Raw genomic sequence first — 23034 nt, 5'->3', positions numbered from 1 at the left:
GGTATAAACTCAGATTTAGTAGCTCAAGGAAAAGAAAAATCCCCCCTGAGTAGTAGATCATCAGGCAAGACTTAACAAAGCAGGTGGGACTTTTGTTGAACCTTGAAGGAACTGTGGGATTTAGTCAGATGGAAATTTTGTAGAACATTTAACATCAGAAGGAAAACACTGGCAATACTGTGGATTTGAGGAAGCTACATCTCAGTCGGCCAGTTTAGTTTAAATGTTGACTCTATATATGGACATGTATATCTGTAAAATGGGGGTAGTAGTGTCATGTAGGAAAGTTAGGACAATTAGATGTGACTGTGTATTTTGTAATACTCTTGAATTCTTGAAAGTTACTAGTTGTTACTACAAATACGCATAAAGTACGTATGGAAGAAATGGGAAGTAAAGCAAAAAAAAAAAAAAGAAAGAAGCGCTTGGTGTTAGAGTGTAGAGGTCCTTAAAGACATGATTAAAGAGTGGAATGGTAACTTAATTCAGGAGAAGATGGAGAGCCTGCTGAAGACCTCAGAGCCAGGAGTGACTGGCACAAAGGTAGGCTATGGAAAGATAAATATCTCTGCTTAAAGTAGAGAGAGTAGAGGCTGAAAGGCCAATTTGCCAACTTTGCCAAGAGAAGAGGTATAAGATAATTAGGATAGTGGCTATGAAATTAGAAAGAAGATGGTTGTGGAAGATTAGAGTGGTAGAAATTACAGACTTGGCAATAGGGTGTGAGGAAAAAGGAGCCGGGAGAAATCAGGGTGAAAAGGAAACTCTCAGTCTAGGTGACATGACCATTACAGAGGGATAAGATGATGCTTTTATGTTCCAGCAGGTTGAATTTGACCCTGAGCCAAGCAAAGGCGTTGCATAATTGAGATGTGGGGATTTGTCCCCACGAAAAAGATGTGCGGGTGGGGAGAGATTTGGGAGTTGGTTACATGAAGGTGATTTTTTTAAACTGGCAAGGAAAGAAATAATTGTGAGAGAAAATTCAGATAAGACTGAGGTGGAATTATAGAACCACAGAGTAGGCAAAGGAAGAAAATCCAGAGAAAAGACATATATAGGAGCAAAAAGGGAAACTGCTGTGTTGTATTGATCAATGATGAGAAAAGTGTCAGAAGAATGCCCATTCTACAGAAGAATTGAGGAAAAGCAGAACGAAGAAAAGTTTGAATTAGGCAGTTAGGAAAGTCCTTTTAGTAAAATAGTAGCTAGAAAGGGATGATGCAAAGGATTAAAGACAGTATAGATGATAAGGATTTGAAGGCAAATTTTCAGGAGACTTGGTGATGAAAGAAGGGAAAGAAGCATCATGGTTGTGAGAAGACTTTTAAAAATTATAGGAAAGCTGTCTGTGTTTGTAGGTAGAAGGGAAGTATCTTCTTGAGATGGAATGATTGAAGGTGTTGAGAGACCAAATAACAAATAATGGAGAGCTGTTGCAAAGGAGGCGTGGAAGTGGCATTAAGAGTAAAGATGTAAAAGTTAAACCCTGCTAAAGGAAAGGAAACCTCCATTGAGATTACTCAGTGGGAAACTGGGAAATGTGGCAGGAAGGTAATGGAAAGGTTTACTGCAGCTTCTACATTCTTTATAAAATAGTTAGCGCATCTGCTAAAGAGGATGGGGAATGAGGTGTGGTTCTGGGGTTGGAGGAAAGTGGAAAAGATTCAGTGGAAACTCAGGCACAAGAAATGGAAAAGGGGGATTGTCAAGCAACAGGATGACTCAAAAGAATATAGAAAGCATAAATTTTAGTGGACTTGATGAGCATGTGAGTTGTGGTCTCCTGTCCCTTGCTTAACCATCCAGAATGGCAGCCAAAGAGTAAACAGCAAGAGATTGCCAATCCTGGGGTTAGAGTTTGGCAAAAAAAAAAAAGAAAAAAATGCTTGGAAAAATGAAGTGACACAGGATTCTATGGTGGGAGCTCTGGGTTCCAGACTGGGCTAGTGAAGCTGGAATGGGAGAGTGGATAGCGGTTTGGAAAGTCAGGATATTCTGATGAACATTAAGAGCAAGTCTGGCAGGAGTGAGCAAATGAAAAAGGTAAAAGGTGACATTATTTAGAGGTAATGCAGTTGTAGGAAGTGGTGTAGCTGAATTGTTTAATAACCAGAGTGGAATGAGAGTAAATCTCATTGAGATAGAAGAGTGAAGGAATCGTAAAGAGCAGTAGAGGATGGTGAACTGAGTTTTTGAAGTCCTTGAGCAGTTTAGCAGGAAACAAAATAGAAAGGAAGACCAAGCCTGTGCCAGGAAAGAGAAGCTGGGCTGTTAAAATTTAAAGAAAGTTATGAGATGAGCTTAGATACTGCATGGGGAGGATCTACTGCTCACCCGGGCTGGTGCCTTCACTGTGCAATCCTGGGTGAATTCTTTTTTTTTTTTTTTTTTGTGAGGAAGATCAGCCCTGAGCTAACATCCATGCCAATCCTCCTCTTTTTGCTTGGCAGACCAGCTCTGAGCTAACATCTATTGCCAATCCTCCTCCTTTTTTTTTTCCCCAAAGCCCCAGTAGACAGTTGTATGTCATAGCTGCACATCCTTCTAGTTGCTGTATTGGGACGCGGCCTCAGCATGGCCGGACAAGCTGTGCGTCGGTGCGTGCCTGGGATCCGAACCCGGGCCACCAGAAGCAGAGCACGCGCACTTAACCGCTAAGCCATGGGGCCAGCCCCCCGGGGTGAATTCTTCCTAACACAGAGGTTAGCTCCCAGTCCAGCAGGCAGGGCTGTCCTTTAGGGGTGAACTTGCTTTAACTGCCATCTTAATTTATAGTGAGAAATATAGCTAACCAAATGGACTGGGTACTTGTCTCCTCTGATCAGCCTGTCATCTTCCAGGAGATTACTTATGTGACTGTAATGTTCAAAGTATAACAAGAAGTTGCTTGATGAGCACGGACTCATGGTGTGATGGGTTAGTTGGGTGATCTTGACAGCTAATGTCACCTGCTCCAGTGGGATCTGGGAATTGTCTTCACTTAAATTTATGGTAAAGGAAGACAGGTTTTTCTTTTTTATGGGCCAGTTACAGTATACTCACCCTAAACAGTGCTGGAGAGAGATGCCTACATTTTCTCCTGGAACCCTCTATCACAATTGCCGTGTCCACCATCCTCTTCCTGCTAGCCTATTTCTGCAGAAAGAGTGTACACTGATTGTAATGACTGAGGTATAAATTTTCTTAATATAATCACAATGTGATCCTGTGTTCTTGAGTTACATCCAAGTTACCTTGATTTGATTGTGACTCTCCTGAGGCAGTGGCCTCATGGTTGATCCTAGACAAGTCACTTAGCTTTAGATTTTTTCTAATTTGCTTTTCAAAGGGTAAGCTTAACTTCAATGTGAAGTTTATAGTACCTTTTGTCCCATAAGAAACCCTTTGATTTCTCATAATTACTTTAATAAAGACACTGTAATGATAGAGTGACTATAAAAGCATGGCCTCTGGACCTAGCACAGTGCTAAGTGATTTATAAATATTTAACTTTTTTTTCCCTTCTTACACAATTTCTTTTTTTCTCGGAAAGATTCTGTCTGAGCTAACATCTATTGCCGATCTTCCTCTCTTTTTTTCTTTCCTTTCTCACCAAAGTCCCAGTACATAGTTGTATATCCTAGTTGTAAGTCCTTCTAGTTCTTCTATGTGAGCACTGCCACAGCATGGCTACTGACAGAGGAGTGGTGTGTTTCCACCCCGGGAACCTAACCCAGGCCGCCAAAGCAGAGCACGCCGAACTTGAACCACTAGGCCATCAGGGCTGGGTCAGCATTTCACTTTTTTAATCCTGTCGTGAGTCTGTTATCCCCACTTACAGGTGTGGAACCTGAGGCACAAAGAAGTTGAGTAACTTTTCCTGGTTCGTACCGTTAATAGCAAAGCTAGATTGAAATTCAGCTGGTAATTCCAAAGCTGATGCATTTAACTCTTTATTCAGTACTACTCCCTGCTGCTACTCCCCAGGAGAAGGGCATTCAGTGTAGCAGTACTAGAATGCTGCTGCTACTAATGATGATGAGAAATGTGGTTTCAGCTCCTGCTTTATACTAGGTATTTTACATAAATTTTTATGAATCCTTATTGCATTCCTATAATGTAGATATCATTTTAAAAATTTTGTATGTGAGATAATTAAGGTTAAAAAGAGCAAATAACTTTTATAAAGTCTTATAGCAGGTCTAACTGGATACTTTGACTTCAAAACCAAAGCAGAAGGGCGTTGATAGATGGAATTTTGTGGCACCTCTGGAGAGGAGCAAGTTGCCCAGCATAGCTCAGGGCTACAGTGCATGGTTGAGTGAAGCTGTTGGGGGGACCAGGAAAATTAAAGGGTCAAAGGAGAATTTCTGAATATTTTTAAAGGATGAGTATGTCCTTAAGTATCAGACGGAAGATTGGAAACTTGGAGTGCTAGAAAAAGATGGACTCTTGAGTGAATTTTGACTCTTGAGCAAAAGAGAATAAAAGTTGCTGTTCTCTGATAGACTGAAGTTATGTAATGAAGGAATAAGTATGGTGGAGATAAAAGCGTTGTACAGTTATTTAGAGGAGAACAGATCATTCATAGATTTTTCTTTTTGGTTAGGTAGCTTAGATGGGATAATTGTTCTCAGACATGACAGTACCTTAAATCTCCAAGACTTGAAAAAAAAATTCAGTGTGTAGTATTTTTAAATTCACAGCTTTGGAGAGGTGCTCTGTTGTTATCACCTACATGTATTTATAAATGTGACTGCGCTAGTGAGGATGGGTAAAGTTTTGGTGGCTGGAGATTATTCTTGTCTTTTTAACTTTCTGGTGGGTGTATTCTTGGCAACAACAAAGCCAGAAGTGGTCTCTGTTCATTTGGCTCTCATTCAGAAACTGTTTTACATCACAATAAATCACCAGTCTCTTTAGCATCAGGTCCTTGGTGATCAAAGTATTCAATTACAGGACCTGATAAAATTGTGAATATCCTGGTGGTTACTTTATGTACATCCTCTTCTCTTCAACAGTGAGCCTTTTAAAAAATTGGATTCATTAGGAAAAGGGAGTCTTTATTCCTTAGTGTACAGATGGCTATGTTTGAACAATGGCAAAAAGCAAAATGCTTGGGGCCTAAAAGAAAAAGTATCCTCTTCTTTTCCTTCCTATTCTTTTTGTGTGTTTTTAATGGAATTTCAAGTATAATTGAGTGTGCCTCTTGGGAGTGAAAGCTATATTGGATCAAGCTAATCATGTGGAGAGTAGCTGGGGCAGATTTTAGGGGTACAAGAGTAGGAGTAGGTTTGGTATAGTCAAGCTTTTGAAGTAATTTTATAATCCAAGGTCCAGAATCATAGACCTTAGATTTGGCAAAGACTTGAAAGCAATCTGGGCTAACATCTCATGTTGTGGAAAAATTTCTTTCTCACCATGTTTCCCAGCCAGGTGGTGTGGGGCTTCCCCTTGAGATCTTCCAGTGAGTTCACTAGCCTGGAAGCGTTAACACTCTAGGAAGGCAAGGTGTGCGGGGGTTTTCCCTCCCACTAAATCCACAGTGGGTGGCCCTGGACCTCAGTTGCCTTACTCTCTTGTAGAGTAGCTCTAATTATTGGCAAGTGCCACTTACTGTCATTTCTTTAAGCCTTGAAATGAAAAATATCCAAAATTAAATCCCATTTCTGCCACCGACAGTGTGACTTTGAGCAATTTCCTGACCCCTCTGGTTTCGATATTTGCATGTGAAACATGAAGACAGTAGCTACTTAATGAGTTTGTGAGTTATGTTCTGAGTCCTGCTTGTAGAATTGTTTATAAAAGGACAAATCATAATGTCTATAAAGAATCTGACACATAGTAGGCACTTTCTGTTACCTATTTCCCTTGGGCCTAATTCTAATCTTTTGCTCAGCATGTGGTATTTGATTATGAGTTCAGACCCCAGTGGTAATTTGTCTGGTACAGAGAGAAATAGAGCTATTGCTTTATATGTACAGGGCATTATATAAGTTCTTTTTAAGGAAGGTAAGATAGGATGTGGACAGCTGAGTAGGAAACTTAGGAACTGTGCACTAGCAGTGGTGTACCTGCTCTCGTAAATCTGTGGCAATATTATGGTTATGAAGAGCAAGATCATTAGGTTGCTTGGAGGCGTGAAGCGAGAAGGAAATAGAGGCTTAGGTCAGAATTTATTAGCATCGACTAAGACTTTTAACCCAAAACAACTGATGGAAAAGTGAAAACTTCAGTTACGCTGTTGTTTGGTCTACATTAAAGCAATCAGTTGGAGTGATTCCCTTTAGACTCACTGGTTTTATTTTCCAACTTTGTTTATAAACAGTCTGAATAATTAATTTTTTTGAAACTGACTATCTGCTGCAACTATTTATAATGCCTATTTTAGAACTACTCATTATGCATTAGTAAAAGATTTGAAGACCAAGAGGGCGAATTTGTCCTTGGCCTGATGTTTATGAGAGATTGGCAATGTTGCGAGAAGGAAAAGCTGCATTTTCTCCGTCATTCTTTCTCGTTTCAGAATGTGTTTATTTTCTGAGAGAAGCCTCCCCAAATATTCTCTTGTTAGGGCCTTCATTTTGGAAAACATGTTATAGATTTTTAGGTAACCTCTAAAATATTATTGTACTCTTTCTGAAAACCAGTTAATAGGGATGTATAACTTCCATCCTAGGCAAATTCTGATGATAGCACTTCACCAGTAGTTTCTAGGGAAAACAATAATGCTATCTCTTCATTAAAAAAAAAATCTAAAACTAGGGAAAAAAAGCAAATATTCTGAGGTGGTCTGGCTTATCTGTTTGGTGGGGATATAATAATACCATCACTATACCAGTGGAGTGGGTTGCTTTGGAGAACCTATAGCATAAATCTAAATGTTTTTATTTTATACCCCAAGGGATTTTACCAAATATCATATATGTTTTCCACAAACTCTTTGCTATCAGTATTATTTTGAATTAGAAAATTTCGTTTCTGTTTCATTTACATTTAGTGTGGTTTTTGTACTAAGCATACATCAGGTATTGATGAACTGGCAGCTAGATACGGCAAAGTGGTAATAATAATCCATTCAATTGAGAACTCTGTTTTTCGGTTATGCTGGATAACCGAGAAAGTGTGTGTGTGTGTGTGTGTGTGTACATGTGGGTGTGCACAACACACATGTGCACCTGTCCTTGAGCATCATGAAAACCTGCTAGAGTTATTTCCCACTTCTTCATGTCTTTCTCTTCTATCCTTTAGACTCTGTTTGGTCAAATGGCTACAAATCCAAGGAAATAATTTCACATCCACATTATGTAAATTTTGAAAGATAAGTTATTTATTAATAAAGAGTTTAGTAAATATGTAAGATAACAATGAATCTAACTACTTTTAGTTTAAATTGTTTCTTTTAAAGAGTAACTTGTCACAATAGATTGTTTCCTTAGGGAGAAACAACTTAACATGTGAATGTTTTTTTAAGAAGATTCTATTAGGAATATTAATCTGATTTATATTAAAATACAAAAAGATTGATTTTTTAAATGATTTTCTTGTAACTATTTGAATGTTATATCTTCCCTACCATGCTTTTACAAATAACTATTAATTGGGGTATGATATATGTTGTTTATTTTTGTAGTTAAAACAGAGCCAATGAGCAGCAGTGAAATAGTTTCAACAACAGCAGACGGGTCTTTAGACAATTTCTCAGGTTCAGGTAAGGAATAAAATTAGATTTTCACGTTAATACAAAACATTATTTTTCCTAGTTTACTTATTATATACAAATATATATATGTGGGTGTATATATATGTATGTATATGCATGTGTATGTATATATTATATATAATATAGCTTTTCTCAGAGTCACATATTTGAAGTTATGATGTTTTTACTTAGTGTGATGAAGTGTTTGCTGAAAATGATGGTATCCTATAAAGGAGATAAAATCAAAAGGGGTTTTATTCTCCTTTCTTCTACTAAATTATCTTTATTATGTTAATGACTCCTTCCCTTTGTCTCTCATTTGTATGATTTTTCCAATCACACAGCTTTAGGTAGGCAGAATTTGGCTTCTGATACCCCCTAAGCAGTCTTACTGAGCCATCCTCCTAAGAAACTGTTATGTCAACTAGAGATCTAAATTAAATAGACTTTATAAAGCAGCTTTGAATCCTTAAGTTAGTTTTTAATATCTTTCACATTAATAAAATTTGCTTCTAACAAACAAAATATCCAAGTTTCACATAAGTGAAAATGAAATTACTGATGAGAAAGTGACTTTGATAATAAAGTCACTGTGAGGATATGATTGTATATTTGCCAAATCACCCAGCTTGGACTATTTCAGTTAAAAATTATTTCTATCAGAAGTAGTTCTTAAGTTTTTAACCTTTTTCATATTGTCTGCTGTGCTTATAAAAACCTCTCAATCAGAAATGCTATACTTTCATAAATTTGTGATTGATTTAATCTAGCTCTCAGGATCATTTAATACATACCAAAATTAAAAGGAATTACACATAGGTATAAAATGTAAATGCATAACTTTTATACTAATGATACCAGATGGAAGCAATAAGGAAATAACAAAAGGTGTTACACTTTTTTCATAAGACATTTACTAGAATTTGACTTATGCCAGGCAATGTGTTTGGCGCTATTATGGATTCAAGGATACATGAGAATGGTCCTGGTTTGGGGCTTAATGGGGTGAAAAATGACTGGACCATCATTATACAGCTTGATAATGCCAGAGGGAAGCCCAGGGATCCCCAAAAACCCCCAGCAAAGACTCAAGAGAGATGGAGTTGGGGTGGGATGGTCAGGGAAGGTTTCCCAGAGGAGATGCCTGTACTCAGCCCTAAATAATGAGTAGGAATAAAGTAGAACTGGGGGCGGGGTGGGGGGAGTGGGACGGATGAAGCATTCCATGGGAGGAGACCAAGGCAAAGAGGCTTGGAACTTGAGGAGCTGCTAATGGTTCAGCATTCTTGGTGTGTACGGTGTGAGCAGTGAGGGGCGTGCTGGAGAGGGAGGCAGCGGCTGGAATCTAAAGAGGCATGTGTGTTCCACATAGCATTTATATTTTATCCTGAGTGCAGTGGGAGGCATCAGAGGAAGGGGGTTGCATGGTCATAGTCACATACAGAATTATGACTGTGGCAGGATGGAGGGGAAGCTGGAGACTTGAAGTGGAAAGACCAGTTAGAGATTTTTTGCATTAATTAAGAAATTCTGAAGACCTGAGATAAGGTGCTGGCAATGGGTGTGGAAAGGTGATGGATTAAGATGTATTTATTGAAATAGAATTTATGGTCATAACGACCAGTGAGCATGGGGAATGAGTGAGGCAGAGAGAAGTTAAGAGTAAGAGAATACAAGAGGAGCATGATTGAGACAGAAAGGTGGTGGCTTCGGGTTTGGGCATGTTGACAGTGAAGTAACATCCACCTGAAGATGTCGGAGCTCAGGAAAGATCTGGAATGGAAGTTCTGAAAGTGTGCAGAGAGTTAAAGCCAGTGGCGTATGACAGGGCTGAAGACAGAACCCAGGGAAAACCAGTATATAGGAGATGGGCGGAGGATGAAATGAAAACACAGGTGATTGGGGGAAGAAGGGAGAGTTTGAACTGGAAGAGAAGGCAAGAAGAATTTCAGGGAAGCGCTGTCTAAATGATAGATCTGTATTCAGCTTTTAAAAATAGTTTTTTAAAAAAATCACGTGAGGGCCGGCCCGGTGGCACAAGTGGTTTAGTGTGCACGCTCCGCTGCGGTGGGCCGGGGTTCACAGGTTCAGATCCCAGGCGTGCACCGACGCACGGCTTGGCAAGCCATGCTGTGGCGGCGTCCCATATAAAGTGGAGGAAGATAGGCACGGATGTTAGCCCAGGGCCAGTCTTCCTCAGCAAAAAGAGGAGGATTGGCAGACGTTAGCTCAGGGCCGATCTTTCTCCCAAAAGAAAAAGAAATTACATAAGATGTTAACTATATTAAGTGAAAAGCAGGTTACAAAAGAGTAATATGTTCAATATAATCACAGTTTTTTTTTAATAAAAGATGTTTGTGTGTATGTATATATGTCTGTGTGTATGTGTACAAAAATTAATGGTGGCTCTCTGGGTGGTGGAATATAATTAGAATTTTATTCCTTCTGCTTTTCTCAAAATTTTTTTACAACGCACATGTATAACATTCATACTTTTAAAAAGTAATAATTTTAAAGTACAAGTTAAAAATCGTATACTAAAAAGAGGTAAAGTTTTTTGAAAGTACCTATAGATAATAGTATTGTATTTCATCACTGTTTTTCCTGATTTTGATAACAGTACTGTGGTGAAGGAATTCTTTGTTTTTAAGAAATATACACTGAAGTATTTATGAGTAAAGGGACATCATATCTGCAACTCCAAAAAAATGTGAGCTATACGTGTGTATACATACACACATATGTAGAAAGAAAGAATGGAGGATAAGGCTAATGTCATAAGATGTTACCATTTGGGGAATTTGGGTTAAGGATATCTATGAAGTTTTTCTACTATTCTTGCAACTTTTCTACTAGTGTCAAATTATGTCAAATTAAAAAATAAAAAAATGAGCAGCACCAGTGTGTTCAGCCTACAACAGTTTCAGTGGACGGGTGGGCTTTGCTGCCCACTGGCCCACATGCCCCAGTTCTGTGTCTCCAGCATAGTTCCTAGCAGATAGTATGTGCTCATAAAGTTTCCTGAATGGATGGACGATTTAATGGGTAACATGAGGAAGTGGAGACAAGAAAGAGAAAAATGTCTTTCAAGTACGTAAGTGGTAAAAGGAGAAGAAGAGAGGGTAGTCCATTAGAAAGAGGGGTAGAGGGTTGAGGATGGCGTTTAGAAGGTCAGGGTGGTTTTGGCTGCCAACACAAACTTTATAGAGCTGGAGGTTAAAGGTGTAGGCAAAACCGGGGTAATTGATGGAGGGAGGTCCCTGATGGGACAGCGATGGCTTAAATCCAAAACAAAAGTGGGTCAGCCTAGAAAACGAATAACTTTTACATGGAAGGGTCAGCGAAGATGGAATGGGAAGTAATGCAAATGAGTTTGAAGTGGAGGAGGAGGCAATGCATTGAGGGAATTCCTGCCTGATTCTTCTGTTCAAACCCTCCCAGGGCTCCCATTTGTCTCTGAGTAAAAGCCGAGTCCTTACATAGCCTATGAGCCCCATCCGACCTTATTGCCTGCGTCCCTTGCTTCCCGCTATTCCTCCAATCAGGGCCTTGGTGGTGGCATTCCCTCTGTCTGGAATACTTCCCTATACACCTGCCTGACTCCCTCACCACCTTCAGTCTGCGCGCAGATCTCACCTTCTCAGCGAGGCCCACCCTGACCACCCTACTCTGTGTCACAGAACTCACTATATATAGATTTCCAGTCTCTCTAACATGCTAAACGCCCCCTACCCAGGAACACTTAGAACCCTTTGCAAACTCTATCATTTACTTGTGTACTAGGTTTATTGTTGGTCTCTCACCCCCACCAAAATGTAAGCTTGTGATGGCAGGGATTTTCTTGTGCTTTATTCATTCATATCCCCGACACCTGAAAAAGTACCTGGCATGTATTAGGCACTCAGATATTTGCTAGATGGATGGATAAATGAATGGATGAGTGTTGGCTTCTACTTTTTCCTCTGAAGTGACTCAAAATGAGAGTAGTGCTAGGCTTATGAGCTTGAAGAGAGGGAGGAGATTGAAATAGATGCCCGAAGGAATTGGGAAGTTGGAGGCTGTTTCGAAACATAAAAGAAGATTGACAGGAGACCCGCTGGTCCAAACAAAGGTGGAACTAATGAGCGTGGAACCTTTACGGTAGAGAGATTTTTCTCTACAGGAGCTTAGCTGCGCAGGTAAAAAGACATTTTATCCTGATCCAGGGTTGAGGATTTTCCAGGTAGGGCATGGAAGAATATGGAGGGGAGAGAATTGAGGGTGTCAGTAAAAGAATGGTTTAAAGTGATTATTCACGTATCCAGGATGGAAAGAAAGTCAAGGAGAGATAATAAATTGAGAGAAGATAAGAGTGTCAGGAGTCCTGTATCTCTTGATGAGATTGGAGAACAGGTGAGATGGGAATAAAGGAATGAGAATTCTGGAAAGAAAAGATGTTCTTTCCTTAATTTCAAAACTCAGGGGGGCCTCTACCACGTGCTTCTGTAGTTAGTTCTCTGTATTTCCTTCCTCAGCCTTCATCACTACCTGTAAAATTATTTTTCATTGTCTTTCCTCCTGCTCGCCCGTAGCCCTATGAGAACAGAGATTTTGTTTGTCTTGTTCACACTTACGGTCCCAGTGGCCGTCATGGAATGGAGCACGTGGAGGTGTCAGTAAATGTTTAAGTAAACACATGAAGTAGTTAACGCTGTTGTGGTGTGAGACTGTGGAAGGAAGAAGAAAGATGCAAGATGTGGTCTTGAGCTTGATGGTTGACATCAAAGGTCAGAGGTGAGGCCTAGGCAGAATGAGAAAAGTGTTGGATATGGAACCCAAGATAATGTTGGGACTTGTCAGGAACACGGTCATATACTAAAGTTGTTGACAAATGCAAGGCAGCATTTAGGAGGTGGGTCATTCCCGGAAGTGTTCAAGAGTTGTCACGAACCTCAGAAAAGAGAGGGTTTTATGGGAGAGCAGAAGAACAATGGTCTAGAAGAAGCTGCAATGAGAATATGTTTTCAGATCTTTATGATATTTGGAATCTGAGACAATGAGCAGCCTCTACTTGGAAGCGATATGTAGGAGAAGCAAGGGCCTTCGGGAAGGGCTTAGCTGAAGTTGGAGGGATGGTTTGATGAAAAGACGGAAGCTAGAGAGGATCTCGTTTTCCATAGATCAATTCTCTGTGTTGGACACAGAGGAAGGGATTGGATGAGCTGGGGAATTGGGTCAAGGAGTAGGAAGCACAGAGCACCATGGGGCGGAGCATTCATTTACTGTCTTACATTTCCTTCCTTCCTTCTTTCCTCCCTCCCTTCCTCCTCCCCTCCCCTTCCCTTCTCTTCCCTTCCCTTTCTTTCAATGCAAAAACCATGGCATGCTTGAGTGGCCATGAACAGGACCTGGGGTTTATAAGAGAAAGAGGAGGTTGGAGAAAGCAGTCTCCAAGCATTTAACTCCAAGGTGGTCTTTGCCTCTGTGGTCACTACTCCTGCTTCCTTCTCCCTGATGGCTTAAAAATTCACATCCCGACTATTCTGGGTGTCTTGAGGAAATAGCAGGGACAAAGAAGAAATGGAGCCGCCGTTCTGACATTGGTAATAGCTACCTCCACCTCTGTCCTTCAAGGAATCCGAGCATCTTAAAGCAGTAAGAAGGCAGTGAGGCTTACTCTTTTCCGGGGAAAGCCCCAGGTACCCTGGTATGGGGAGACTGGAGGAGAGGGATTGAGTTTCCAAGGCATGTGGCTGAACTGAAAATTGGAAGGTTGTTTATTAAGTTATTAAAAGATGTTCTGCTCATTTACTATTTGCCAATGAAAAGCACTATTTTAATGATTTAAATGTTAAGAACAATTGGGGCCGAAAATAATGTGTTTTTAAGGGATTGCAAAATGTCTTTGCCTGCTGCTGCTTCTGTTTCCACAAAGCCTAATTTGTTGTTAATTCGTTAAATAAAAGGCAGTTGATGATATTGATCACACAAAGTTGATGTCTGGTGGTATTTAAAAATTGGAAACAGGAATCCTCTAGAGGAGAAAAAAATATGTGTGAAAAATGTGGTTTCTTTATTGTTTTAATTGTTCACAAAAAGACGTAACTTTTTGGGTTGGATCCATTCATTCAGCAATTATGTATTGAGCACCTACCATATGCCAGGCGATGTTCTAGGCGGTGGGAACATAGCAGTGAAAGTAAACAAGGTCCCTGCCCTTGTGGACTTTTCATTCTTGTGAGAGAGAGCGATAATAGGTAGGTAAGTGGTAAGCGGTAGTGTGCTATGAAGAAAACGAAAGCTGGGCCCGGCCCGGTGGCGCAAGCGGTTAAGTGCACGCGCTCTGCTGCAGCGGCCCGGGGTTCGCCGGTTCGGATCCCCGGGCGCGCACCGATGCACCGCTTGTCAAGCCATACTGTGGCGGCATCCCATATAAAGTAGAGGAAGATGGGCACGGATGTTAGCCCAGGGCCAGTCTTCCTCAGCAAAAAAGAGGAGGATTGGCATCAGATGTTAGCTCAGGGCTGGTCTTCCTCACAAAAAAAAAAAAAAAAAGAAAGCTGATCAGAGACTATAGTGAAAGAGTGGATGGGGGTCTCCTTTAGAGGGAAGGACTCTCTGAGGAGAGAGCATCTGAACAGAGATCTTAATGAAGTGAGGGAATAAGTTTGGGTTAATCTAAATGCAGTAGGATAACAGAGCTTAAGGCTGAGGGCAACGAGGGGTTGTGACATGATCCAATTTATATTTTTAAGAGATCACCATTTGTCGTGTGGAAAATGCTCTATGGGAGGAGACTGGGGAGAGGGTAGTAGAAGCAAGGAGACCAGCGTGTCTCTGGTTCAGAAGAAAGATGACTGTATTAGCCCACGTCCTTCTTGGAAGAGCCACTGAGGCAGGGGTAAATGTGCCAGGATTTTATTAGGGAAGGGAGTGGAGGAGAGAGGGGAGGGAGGTGAGGTGAGGTGAAAGTGTGCACGACTGCCGTTCTCTGGTGGCCACAGTGTGGGTGATTGGAATAGAGTGGTAGATGAGAGGAAGTGAGAAGTTGTCAGATTTGGGGTCTGTGAAGGGAGAGCTGACTGGACTTTATGATTAAAGGGTATGAGGGAAAAAGAAGGATCGAAACTTACTTCCAGGCTTTTTTCCTGATTCTCCAGCAGAATGATGCTGACGTTTATGAGAGGGGCATCTGGAGGGCAGTAAACTGAGGAGTTAATAATTCTGAGATTTCTACTGCCCTTCCCAGTGGATTCTCAAGTTTGTGGATGTTATTTATCGTGGGTTCTCTTCTCCCTTTCTACAACAGGATTTGAGCAGCTTCTTTAACTTATATGTTAGAAGGAGGAGAAAGATGGAATAATAGGAAACAAACGTGTTAAAACAGACAGAGAGGTATTCGTTGTCTGTATGTTCCCAAGGCTCTGGCCTGTGTAATTTGGAGTTCACTAAAGATAAGATAACCATTTTATTTACCTTGGTAAATGATCTGGGAGCATTCTTTTTGCTTTAGGTTATTTTGGTCCCATGAAATTAAAATTAATCTGAATTCCTAGATTATTATTTAAAAAGTTAAAAGTGTTTTAGGCAATTAAGAGAAAAAATAGTTGAATAGAAGATGGAAGATTTTTTGACTTTAGGCCACACAGAGATTGCAAGGATTTGAATTTAGAGAAAGCACAAAAGATATGGCTTCTTATATGGCATTAAATATTCAATAATTTTAGGTGCACATAGGTTAGTAGCAGCAAGATACTCGGGCGGCATCATGCGTTCTTATTCGCGTGTGTTTCATAGGGAATAGTATTCACTCCAATTTATTATTTGGCTCACTGCCAAAGAGCTGAATCAGGTTTATTATGTATGTTTATAAATAACTTAAAATAATTAAACCATCCTTCAAGTCATTATGGTTTAAAAAGTCTACTTTGCTTATGACCTAAATCTTGCATTCCCATTGAACAAATATCGTTTATTGATTACCTACCACATGTCGGGGCCTATCAGGTGCCAAGGAAATAAAGGAGAGTAAGAGGTCCTTGTCCCCAGCCCATGGTTAGCAGAGGAAACTCGCATCTATAGGCTACATATGCTGACTGTAATTGCCAGTGTTTACAACATTCCAAGAAAGTACAGAGAAAGGAGACATTATGCTAAAGAGAAAATGATGTTTTAGTCCCAATGGAGGAGTAAGTGTTTGTCAGGCAGAGGAAAAAAGAGCATTATAAGGCAGAGAGTCTGGTATGAAGAACAGCCGAGGCAGACGTGAAAATGCACGGCGTGTAGGGTAGTCCTCACATCTGGAGAGGGCTACACACTACTAAACCTGGGGGGTGAGTAGAATGGAAGCTTGAATCTTTTTGTTTACTCTGCCAAGGAATTTGGAATTTTTCCTCGGGGTGATGTGAGTGCAATTGAGAGACTGTAAGCTAGAGAATGGACATGAAGAGGTTTCCATTTAAGAAAGCTCACTGTGGTGGCAGAGTGACAGTGGAAGGGAGATGGGTGGAACACAGGGCAAGTAGCTCGATGACGGTTGCAGTAGTCCAGATGAGACATGATGAGAACATGAACAGAGACAGGAGAGCAGGGATGGAGTATGCAGGACAGATCCACAAGCAATTTCTGGATTTGGGATGAATAACTTGAGAGTCATGAAATAGAGCGAAAAAAATGAGATGATTTTAAGGTTTCTAGTTTCTGTGTAGGAGGTAGCTATGTTTTGGCGGAAAGAGTTAGACAGACGTGAGTTCAGATACCAGCTTTCCTATTTATTTGCGTGGACGTGTTAATTTCTATCCCCATATGTAAAATGGGGGCAAAGAATCCTGCTTTTAAGCATTTTCCTGGACAGATGGTGATACTTTTCATTGAATAGAATTAAAAATACAGAAGGAGGGGCCAATTTGGAGACAAAGATAGTAGGAATCTGGGAATCTGAGATCACAAACATTTATTGTACATTGTGTTATGTACTTTGTGTCAGTTATCTCATTTAGTCTTCACAACAATCCTATGAGTTGTTGGTAGCAATATTGCCCTCATTTTACATGAGATCATGTCAAGGCCTAGAGGAATCAAGTAACTTGACTAAGACCACCTAGAAGAGTTGAAACTTGAATCTGAGCTGAAATTAAATTCTGATTTCAGAACTTGTGCTTAATTACCACACTCTGCAGCCTCCCAAATCTCTTTCTTCATGTGTACACACGTATACCATGCATATAATCTAAATCAAAGCTTCCCAGAATCTCCTTTACCCTGTGTAATAACTCTGATATCATCTATTCTGTCATTCTCTTTGTAAAAAATTGATGGATGCAACCTAAGTTGAGTTTATGGTCTTTTTGTGGGTTGTGACCTACAGTTTGAAAAACATGGAGATGGAACTAGAAAAGAATAAAAGGGATTTCTGTGGCTTCCATCATCAGGTGACATTGGGTTTGTTGTTGTTGTTGTAGTTTCATTTTTTTAAAACTTATTTTTAACTGTGATTGTCCGGGGAAGAGAGTAGTCCTCCAGCAACTCTGCTAGAGAAGTCCACTTTGCCCTTGGCTTCTTTTCAGCCTTAGAAAAGGGGAGTAGAAAAGGTTGTAGTCGCAGATGACCTGGGCAAGTGGTAGTCCACGCGTTCCCTCACTAATCCCTCTCTTCTATAAACTGCAATATTGAACTAATCCTCCCACGGCTATTTGTGTGTCGGCCTCCCCGCGTGTGACAGACAGAACTTGTCTTTGCATGTCTGCATCTGCAGCCTCCAGCTCAGCGCCTGGAACAGAGTAGTGACTCAACATGTGCCAAAAGACAGGGGGACACCAGCTGAGTTGGCCTTCCGTCTCTTTATTATGGACTCCATCTCTGCCAAACTGACGGCCAGAAGGTTGAAGTCTGGCAACCTGCAAGAGCCGTGCTGATCTAGATCTGTTATATTGTCACCGCGCTAGGCCTGTTTGCTTTACAAGGAAAGGATTGTTCATAGATTTTGAGATTCTAGTTCAACTCTACTGCTGTTCTCCCAAACAAAAGCTGGAAAATTAAATTTGAGAGGCATAAATGAACTGATGTGACATCATGAAAAATGTATAAAACCTTGAATGCATGGAATGTTATGAAGGGCTTTAATGTAGAATACAGATAATAAATACTAGAACCTCTGAAGAAAATGATTATTAGTGGAAAAAGAAAATAAGCTTATTATATCTTATAATAATTGTACCCAAAGAATATGCGTCTTAGCCAGGTAGAGGATACAGAGAGTTTGAGGGAAGAAAAAAAAATATATATATATCTGTGTGTATATATACAAATATAAATGTAAATGTGTGTAGCGACATACATAGATAGGTAGCCCTTATTTACAATGAAAGGAGCTGAAAACTACCATTTTATGGCTTTATGTTAATGAAAATGAATTTTTGCTTCTTTAGTTCAGAATGAACATAAAAGAACATTTGATAGGAGAGTTTAGTGCATTTCTGAGACATATTGAAGGTATATGTAATTAAAAAGAGATGAAATTATGCTTGAATGCTTAAATAACCTCTTTAAATAAACAAAACAGAACAAAACAATACTTTTTACTTGGACCCTGAAGTTGAGCACATATAACTGAGAGGCAAGGGAACACCCTCCTCAGCACAAGAAAAAACAGGCTTAGGTTGCAACTTGAGAAATTTAAGATAGTTATAGGAATGCATTTTTACTAAAAAACGTTGCTAAATCAATGCAGGCAAATGAGGATCTGTCCTAGTTCTACTCACCTGAGAGAAGATTAGATCGTGTTTCCGGGTAGTAGTCTCAGGTGTGCGTTCCCGTGGAGCATGAACAATAGGCCAGATGAGCTTTTGGGTCCTGCCCAGCCCTGCGCTTCAACTTCATCCCTCCCTTTCCAGCGTGTCTTTCCAAACAGTAACGAGGACTTTTTGTACTCTTCAAGTATTGCCACTGTAAAAACCATCACAGCGTGCTAATGGGTTGTGACTACGTTTTCTAAGAGTTAATTCAAAATTAGAACCACTTAATTAGTTCCTATAGGTTCCTTAATATAGGTTAACTTTCTATTAGGTTGACCACATGAAATTGGCGTTTCTGCAGGCTGAAAGGGTCAAATATCTGCAATTTCATATGGTCAACCGGTAGTTCAAACTCTGTCCATACTTTATACATAATTTGTATTTTTCTTTGATTATTCTGCATTGTTTCTTTTCCAGCAATTGGGAGCAGTAGCTTCAGCCCAAGACCAACTCACCAGTTCTCCCCACCACAGATTTATCCTTCCAAGTAAGATGTATTTTCTCTTAATCAATACATAACTTTTCTGAGTAGTCTTTTACCTTATTTCAAATCATGTCTTGTGCCCATATGTTACATCTTAATTTAAACCAAAGTGTTTCATACAGACTTCAATGTATTTATGCAAATTTATTTTGAGCATCCCCTAGTAGAGATGCTGAAGTATTTCAGTACTTTGTGTATTATATTTGAAAGTTTGACTTTAAGAGACAGTCTTTAACTGGAATTTGTGATATAGTTGTTAATCAGTTACCTTGCATGTTTCCATCTAATGCATGGGCTTTCTGTTTTCTGTCATTTCTGACAAATAGCAGACCATACCCACATATTCTCCCTACCCCTTCCTCACAAACTATGGCTGCATATGGGCAAACTCAGTTTACCACAGGAATGCAACAAGCTACGGCGTATGCCACGTACCCACAGCCGGGACAGCCCTACGGAATTTCCTCATATGGTGAGTGATCCCTCTGTATTAGTGGTGGCATTGTCTAGTGGGCATGCCTGTGTGTGTGAAAGTTTCACAGGAGTGGCACTGGAAGACTGTTATCCTGGGCCACTTTAGAAAGTGTCATCACCTTTCGCGTCTAAATTTTTAATATGATTGTTCCTAATGAGCATTGTAAGAACAGGTGGCTACTTATCTTGAGGTCAGAGGTGACAAATTGATTGCCTGGTTCGTGTGCTCTCTCGCTCTTATTTTTTTCCAATTATATCTCAATTCTTAATTTGCCATTTGAGCACTTGGCTCTGGAATCCAAAGTATTTTGGTACATATTTGCGATAAAACGCCTGTGAATGAAGTCTTTTGGGGTAAATATTCATTTCCTATTTATCAGATGCTGAGCTATGATTAGGGGATCATACACGGAATTCAACAAACCCTTGCTCTAAACTCGAGGGTGGTGGTGTTATCAAATGTCAGCATTATCAACCATTAGGAAAAGTGATCTATATATCGGGGCTTGGGCCTCACTTGAAAGAGGCAAATCAGGAAGCATTTAAAGCTCACATCTCCCTTTGTTCCTTCCCACCTGGAGATTATCTTTATCTTGGTGTAATTGAACTCAGTTGTTACAAGGGTCAATACCTGTAAATTAAAAATGAATCCAGTGAAACCCCAAAGTTTAATTTTAAAAAAACATCTTAGAATTTCAAAATACCTTTTCTTCAATTGAGTTGTAATTTTAAACAAATTGCACTTTGATGAAAAAAATATGAATTACTGGCATTTTATTAAGGAAAAAAAGGAAAACCTAGTGATCAAGAAAATGTACATGGACGTTTGGAGGAAAGCGCTGATAGAATAAGTTCAGAATTACACAGAATTTTTCTGATCAATATTCTAATATGCTGCTGCTATTGTTGTTTTGTAATATTCTTTTCTGCAGTATATTGAAAGAAATAATGTTCTTTGAGCATTTCGTTAATAATTAGGACGCAAACTACTTTATTCCTTTTCCTTCTCTGTCTTTACCCCAAACCGAATCAACCATATATAAATTTCTTATAAAAAATATAGAAATTAAAATCTGAATTATATATGACTTTATGTAGTTTTATTTCAAAACTATCAGAACTGAATGTTATCTAGCTAGGTGTTTTTAAATCAGACTTTAGAAACAGCCTTAAAATGGACTTTCTAGAATTATCTTTCATTTTCATAACTTTTACTCAAAATTTCTCAAAATAATATTAGATATAAATCAAATTTGTCTGTAATTTAATTTTAAGCTACTCCTGCACTAAAAGGGGAAAAAGGATCTATGGTTCGAATTGCATAGCTTCAATTCTATAATGTGAGTTAAGACAATCCCTAATTTATATTCTCAAAATTTATTTGTGAGCTGGTTATTTGAAGTATAAATATATTTTCCAGTGCAAACAATACTAAAGTACTGTAGACCCACCAATGCTGCTGTGGGAATGTGCCATTCCTGTCACTACCTTGGTGCCGCTCACACAACTCCTCTCCTTTTCTTCTTTCTCCTCTCTGCTCAGTCATGGTAGGGGCCTTTGCCAATTTCTGGGCTCTGGGGCAGGGACTCCTCCAGTTCTAAATTATTAGTGAATGTCCCTGCTCTCTGAAATAGTCGTTTCAGGAGGATAAGATGAACAGAGGCTCTGAGAGTAAAATCGAAACTAGTCAAGTGAGGCTGGGGATTTTAATGTGACAGGTGGAGGTCCAGGAGGTGGTGAGAGCAAGGCTCTGTCAAGGGCTTTGATCCCAGGGCCTTCCATGGTTATAAATCTCCTGGGACTAGTTCTCAGTGCTTGGCATTTTCCTGACAAGGAGATGCCCACAGCACTTCTGACCAGGCATTCTATTTTTCTTGAGCCAGTGCACCGAAAAATATGGCAGCCATCTCCCCATTGCTTTCTCATGAAGGAAGAACACCTAGTTTAGGATTCTTTTTTCTTTCTTTTTTTTTTTTTGTGAGGAAGACCAGTCCTGAGCTAACAGTCATGCCAATCCTCTTCTTTTTTTTGTTTTTTTTTTTGCTGAGGAAGACCGGCCCTGAGCTAACATCTATTGCCAATCCTCCTCCTTTTTTTTTTTTTTTTCACTTTTTCTCCCCAAAGCCCCAGTAGATAGTTACATGTCATAGTTGCACATCCTTCCAGTTGCTATATGTGGGATGCTGCCACAGCATGGCCGGACAAGCAGTGCGTCGGTGCGCGCCCGGGATCCGAACCCTGGGCCGCCAGCAGCAGAGCGCGCGCACTTAACCGCTAAGCCACGGGGCCGGTCCCTAGTTTAGGATTTTTAACTGCTGTTAGTCCAGGGCCTGATGGTCTTAGAAGCCTTGCTCCAAGGACTTGTACCCCTGGCTTTTTACTTAGCCCCTGTAAGAAAAGATAGGCAAATCTTTTCATAGTGAGAACAGTAGATCAGTGGGGAGGGAGATCTGACTCTTTCCTTCACTGGATCTGCTTAGAGTTGACCAGTGAGATTGTTGGCCAGCTTGCGGATAGAAAGCATGGAGATAGGTGTGGTTGTGGACGTCTTTCCTGCCTCTTGCTGCTCTTTCTTACCTGTTCTTATCGCAAAGATTCCCATCCTGAACCTCCAGGCTAAAAACAGAGGTGGTACAGGTGAAGACTGGAAGCAGATCATTATATCCTCAAATTGAGAGAGAAGGGAGAAAATCCCTGCTGGGAAAATCACCAATAGAGATTTTCTAGAGCCGTCAAGCCACCTGTCTTGGGCAGATGTTTTTCCAGGGACCGTTTATATGTACGGGTTATTCATTGGGTTGGGATTACCTATAGAAGGAAAATCACATTTTTTAAAATGTTAAGGTTCTGTTAAGACTTAAATGTTAAGGTCATGATGAGGTTATTTAGAGATACTCCAGGAATTAGAGTAGGTGCTCTCAGCCAAGAGTCAGATTCTTCCACTGCCTTAGGAAAGTTACCTAATTTCATTCTACTGATGAAATTCCCCTAAAATGGAAATAAACAGTGAGACTACTGTGTATTCTAGATCCCAAAGATACCATTTATCTTAAGTGCGAAGTAAAATTGTTCAAAAATGTGAATGCCCTTGGCAGAAATTTTCTTCCCCTCCCTCCGTGGGAATTAGGGACAGTTTTTAACTTTCATGACTGTCTTTAATTATGATCCAGGGCTGAACCCTGTACAACAATACTGCCAATCTCAAGTCCTGAAATTGGAATGTCAGCCTGGCACTTTGGAAAGTGTTTGGGGTCCACAAATACATTATTTTTATATTGCGACATGATGAAAAGAAAGTATAATTCCGACTACTTTTAAAATAATTATATTTGAATAAATACTTGAAACTACAAGAGACAGAAAGGGAACTTCTGGTCAACTTCAGGTGTTTCTAAATCACTATGCTGTTATATAGGATTCAGTTCTTTAATATTCTCCTTCCTTTGTGCTTGCTTTCTGGTAGGATCTGGATATTTGGGAGAAGGTTTTCCCGTGTGTTGCTTTGTTCTGTGCCCAATAGTGCTTCCTCTGACTTCAAAATGAGTTGTGCACTAAAATCAGCTTTATGGTAGAAAGAATAAGAAAAGAAAAGAATGCTGTGAGGCTATGAGACTCCAATC

At 40.0% G+C, this 23034-nt stretch overlaps 1 protein-coding gene across 5 annotated transcripts in view; it reads left to right on the top strand.

Moving 5' to 3' along the window:
• The window catches only part of EYA1 (EYA transcriptional coactivator and phosphatase 1), a 164410-nt gene that overhangs the window by 21241 nt on the left and 120135 nt on the right, over positions 1-23034 (top strand). For 3 of the 5 annotated variants that reach the window (XM_058528874.1, XM_058528873.1, XM_058528872.1), the window contains 3 exons: positions 7616-7693; positions 18874-18943; positions 19267-19412. In XM_058528874.1, the coding sequence (XP_058384857.1) occupies positions 7616-7693; positions 18874-18943; positions 19267-19412 (294 nt within the window). The remainder of the gene's footprint in view (positions 1-7615; positions 7694-18873; positions 18944-19266; positions 19413-23034) is intronic. The other 2 variants (XM_058528875.1, XM_058528871.1) reach the window with 1 other exon arrangement.

This window comes from Diceros bicornis, chromosome 33, assembly GCF_020826845.1.
Source record: "Diceros bicornis minor isolate mBicDic1 chromosome 33, mDicBic1.mat.cur, whole genome shotgun sequence".
In the NCBI taxonomy this organism is placed as follows: Eukaryota; Metazoa; Chordata; class Mammalia; order Perissodactyla; family Rhinocerotidae; genus Diceros; species Diceros bicornis.
This window is presented reverse-complemented; position numbering and strand designations above follow the sequence as displayed.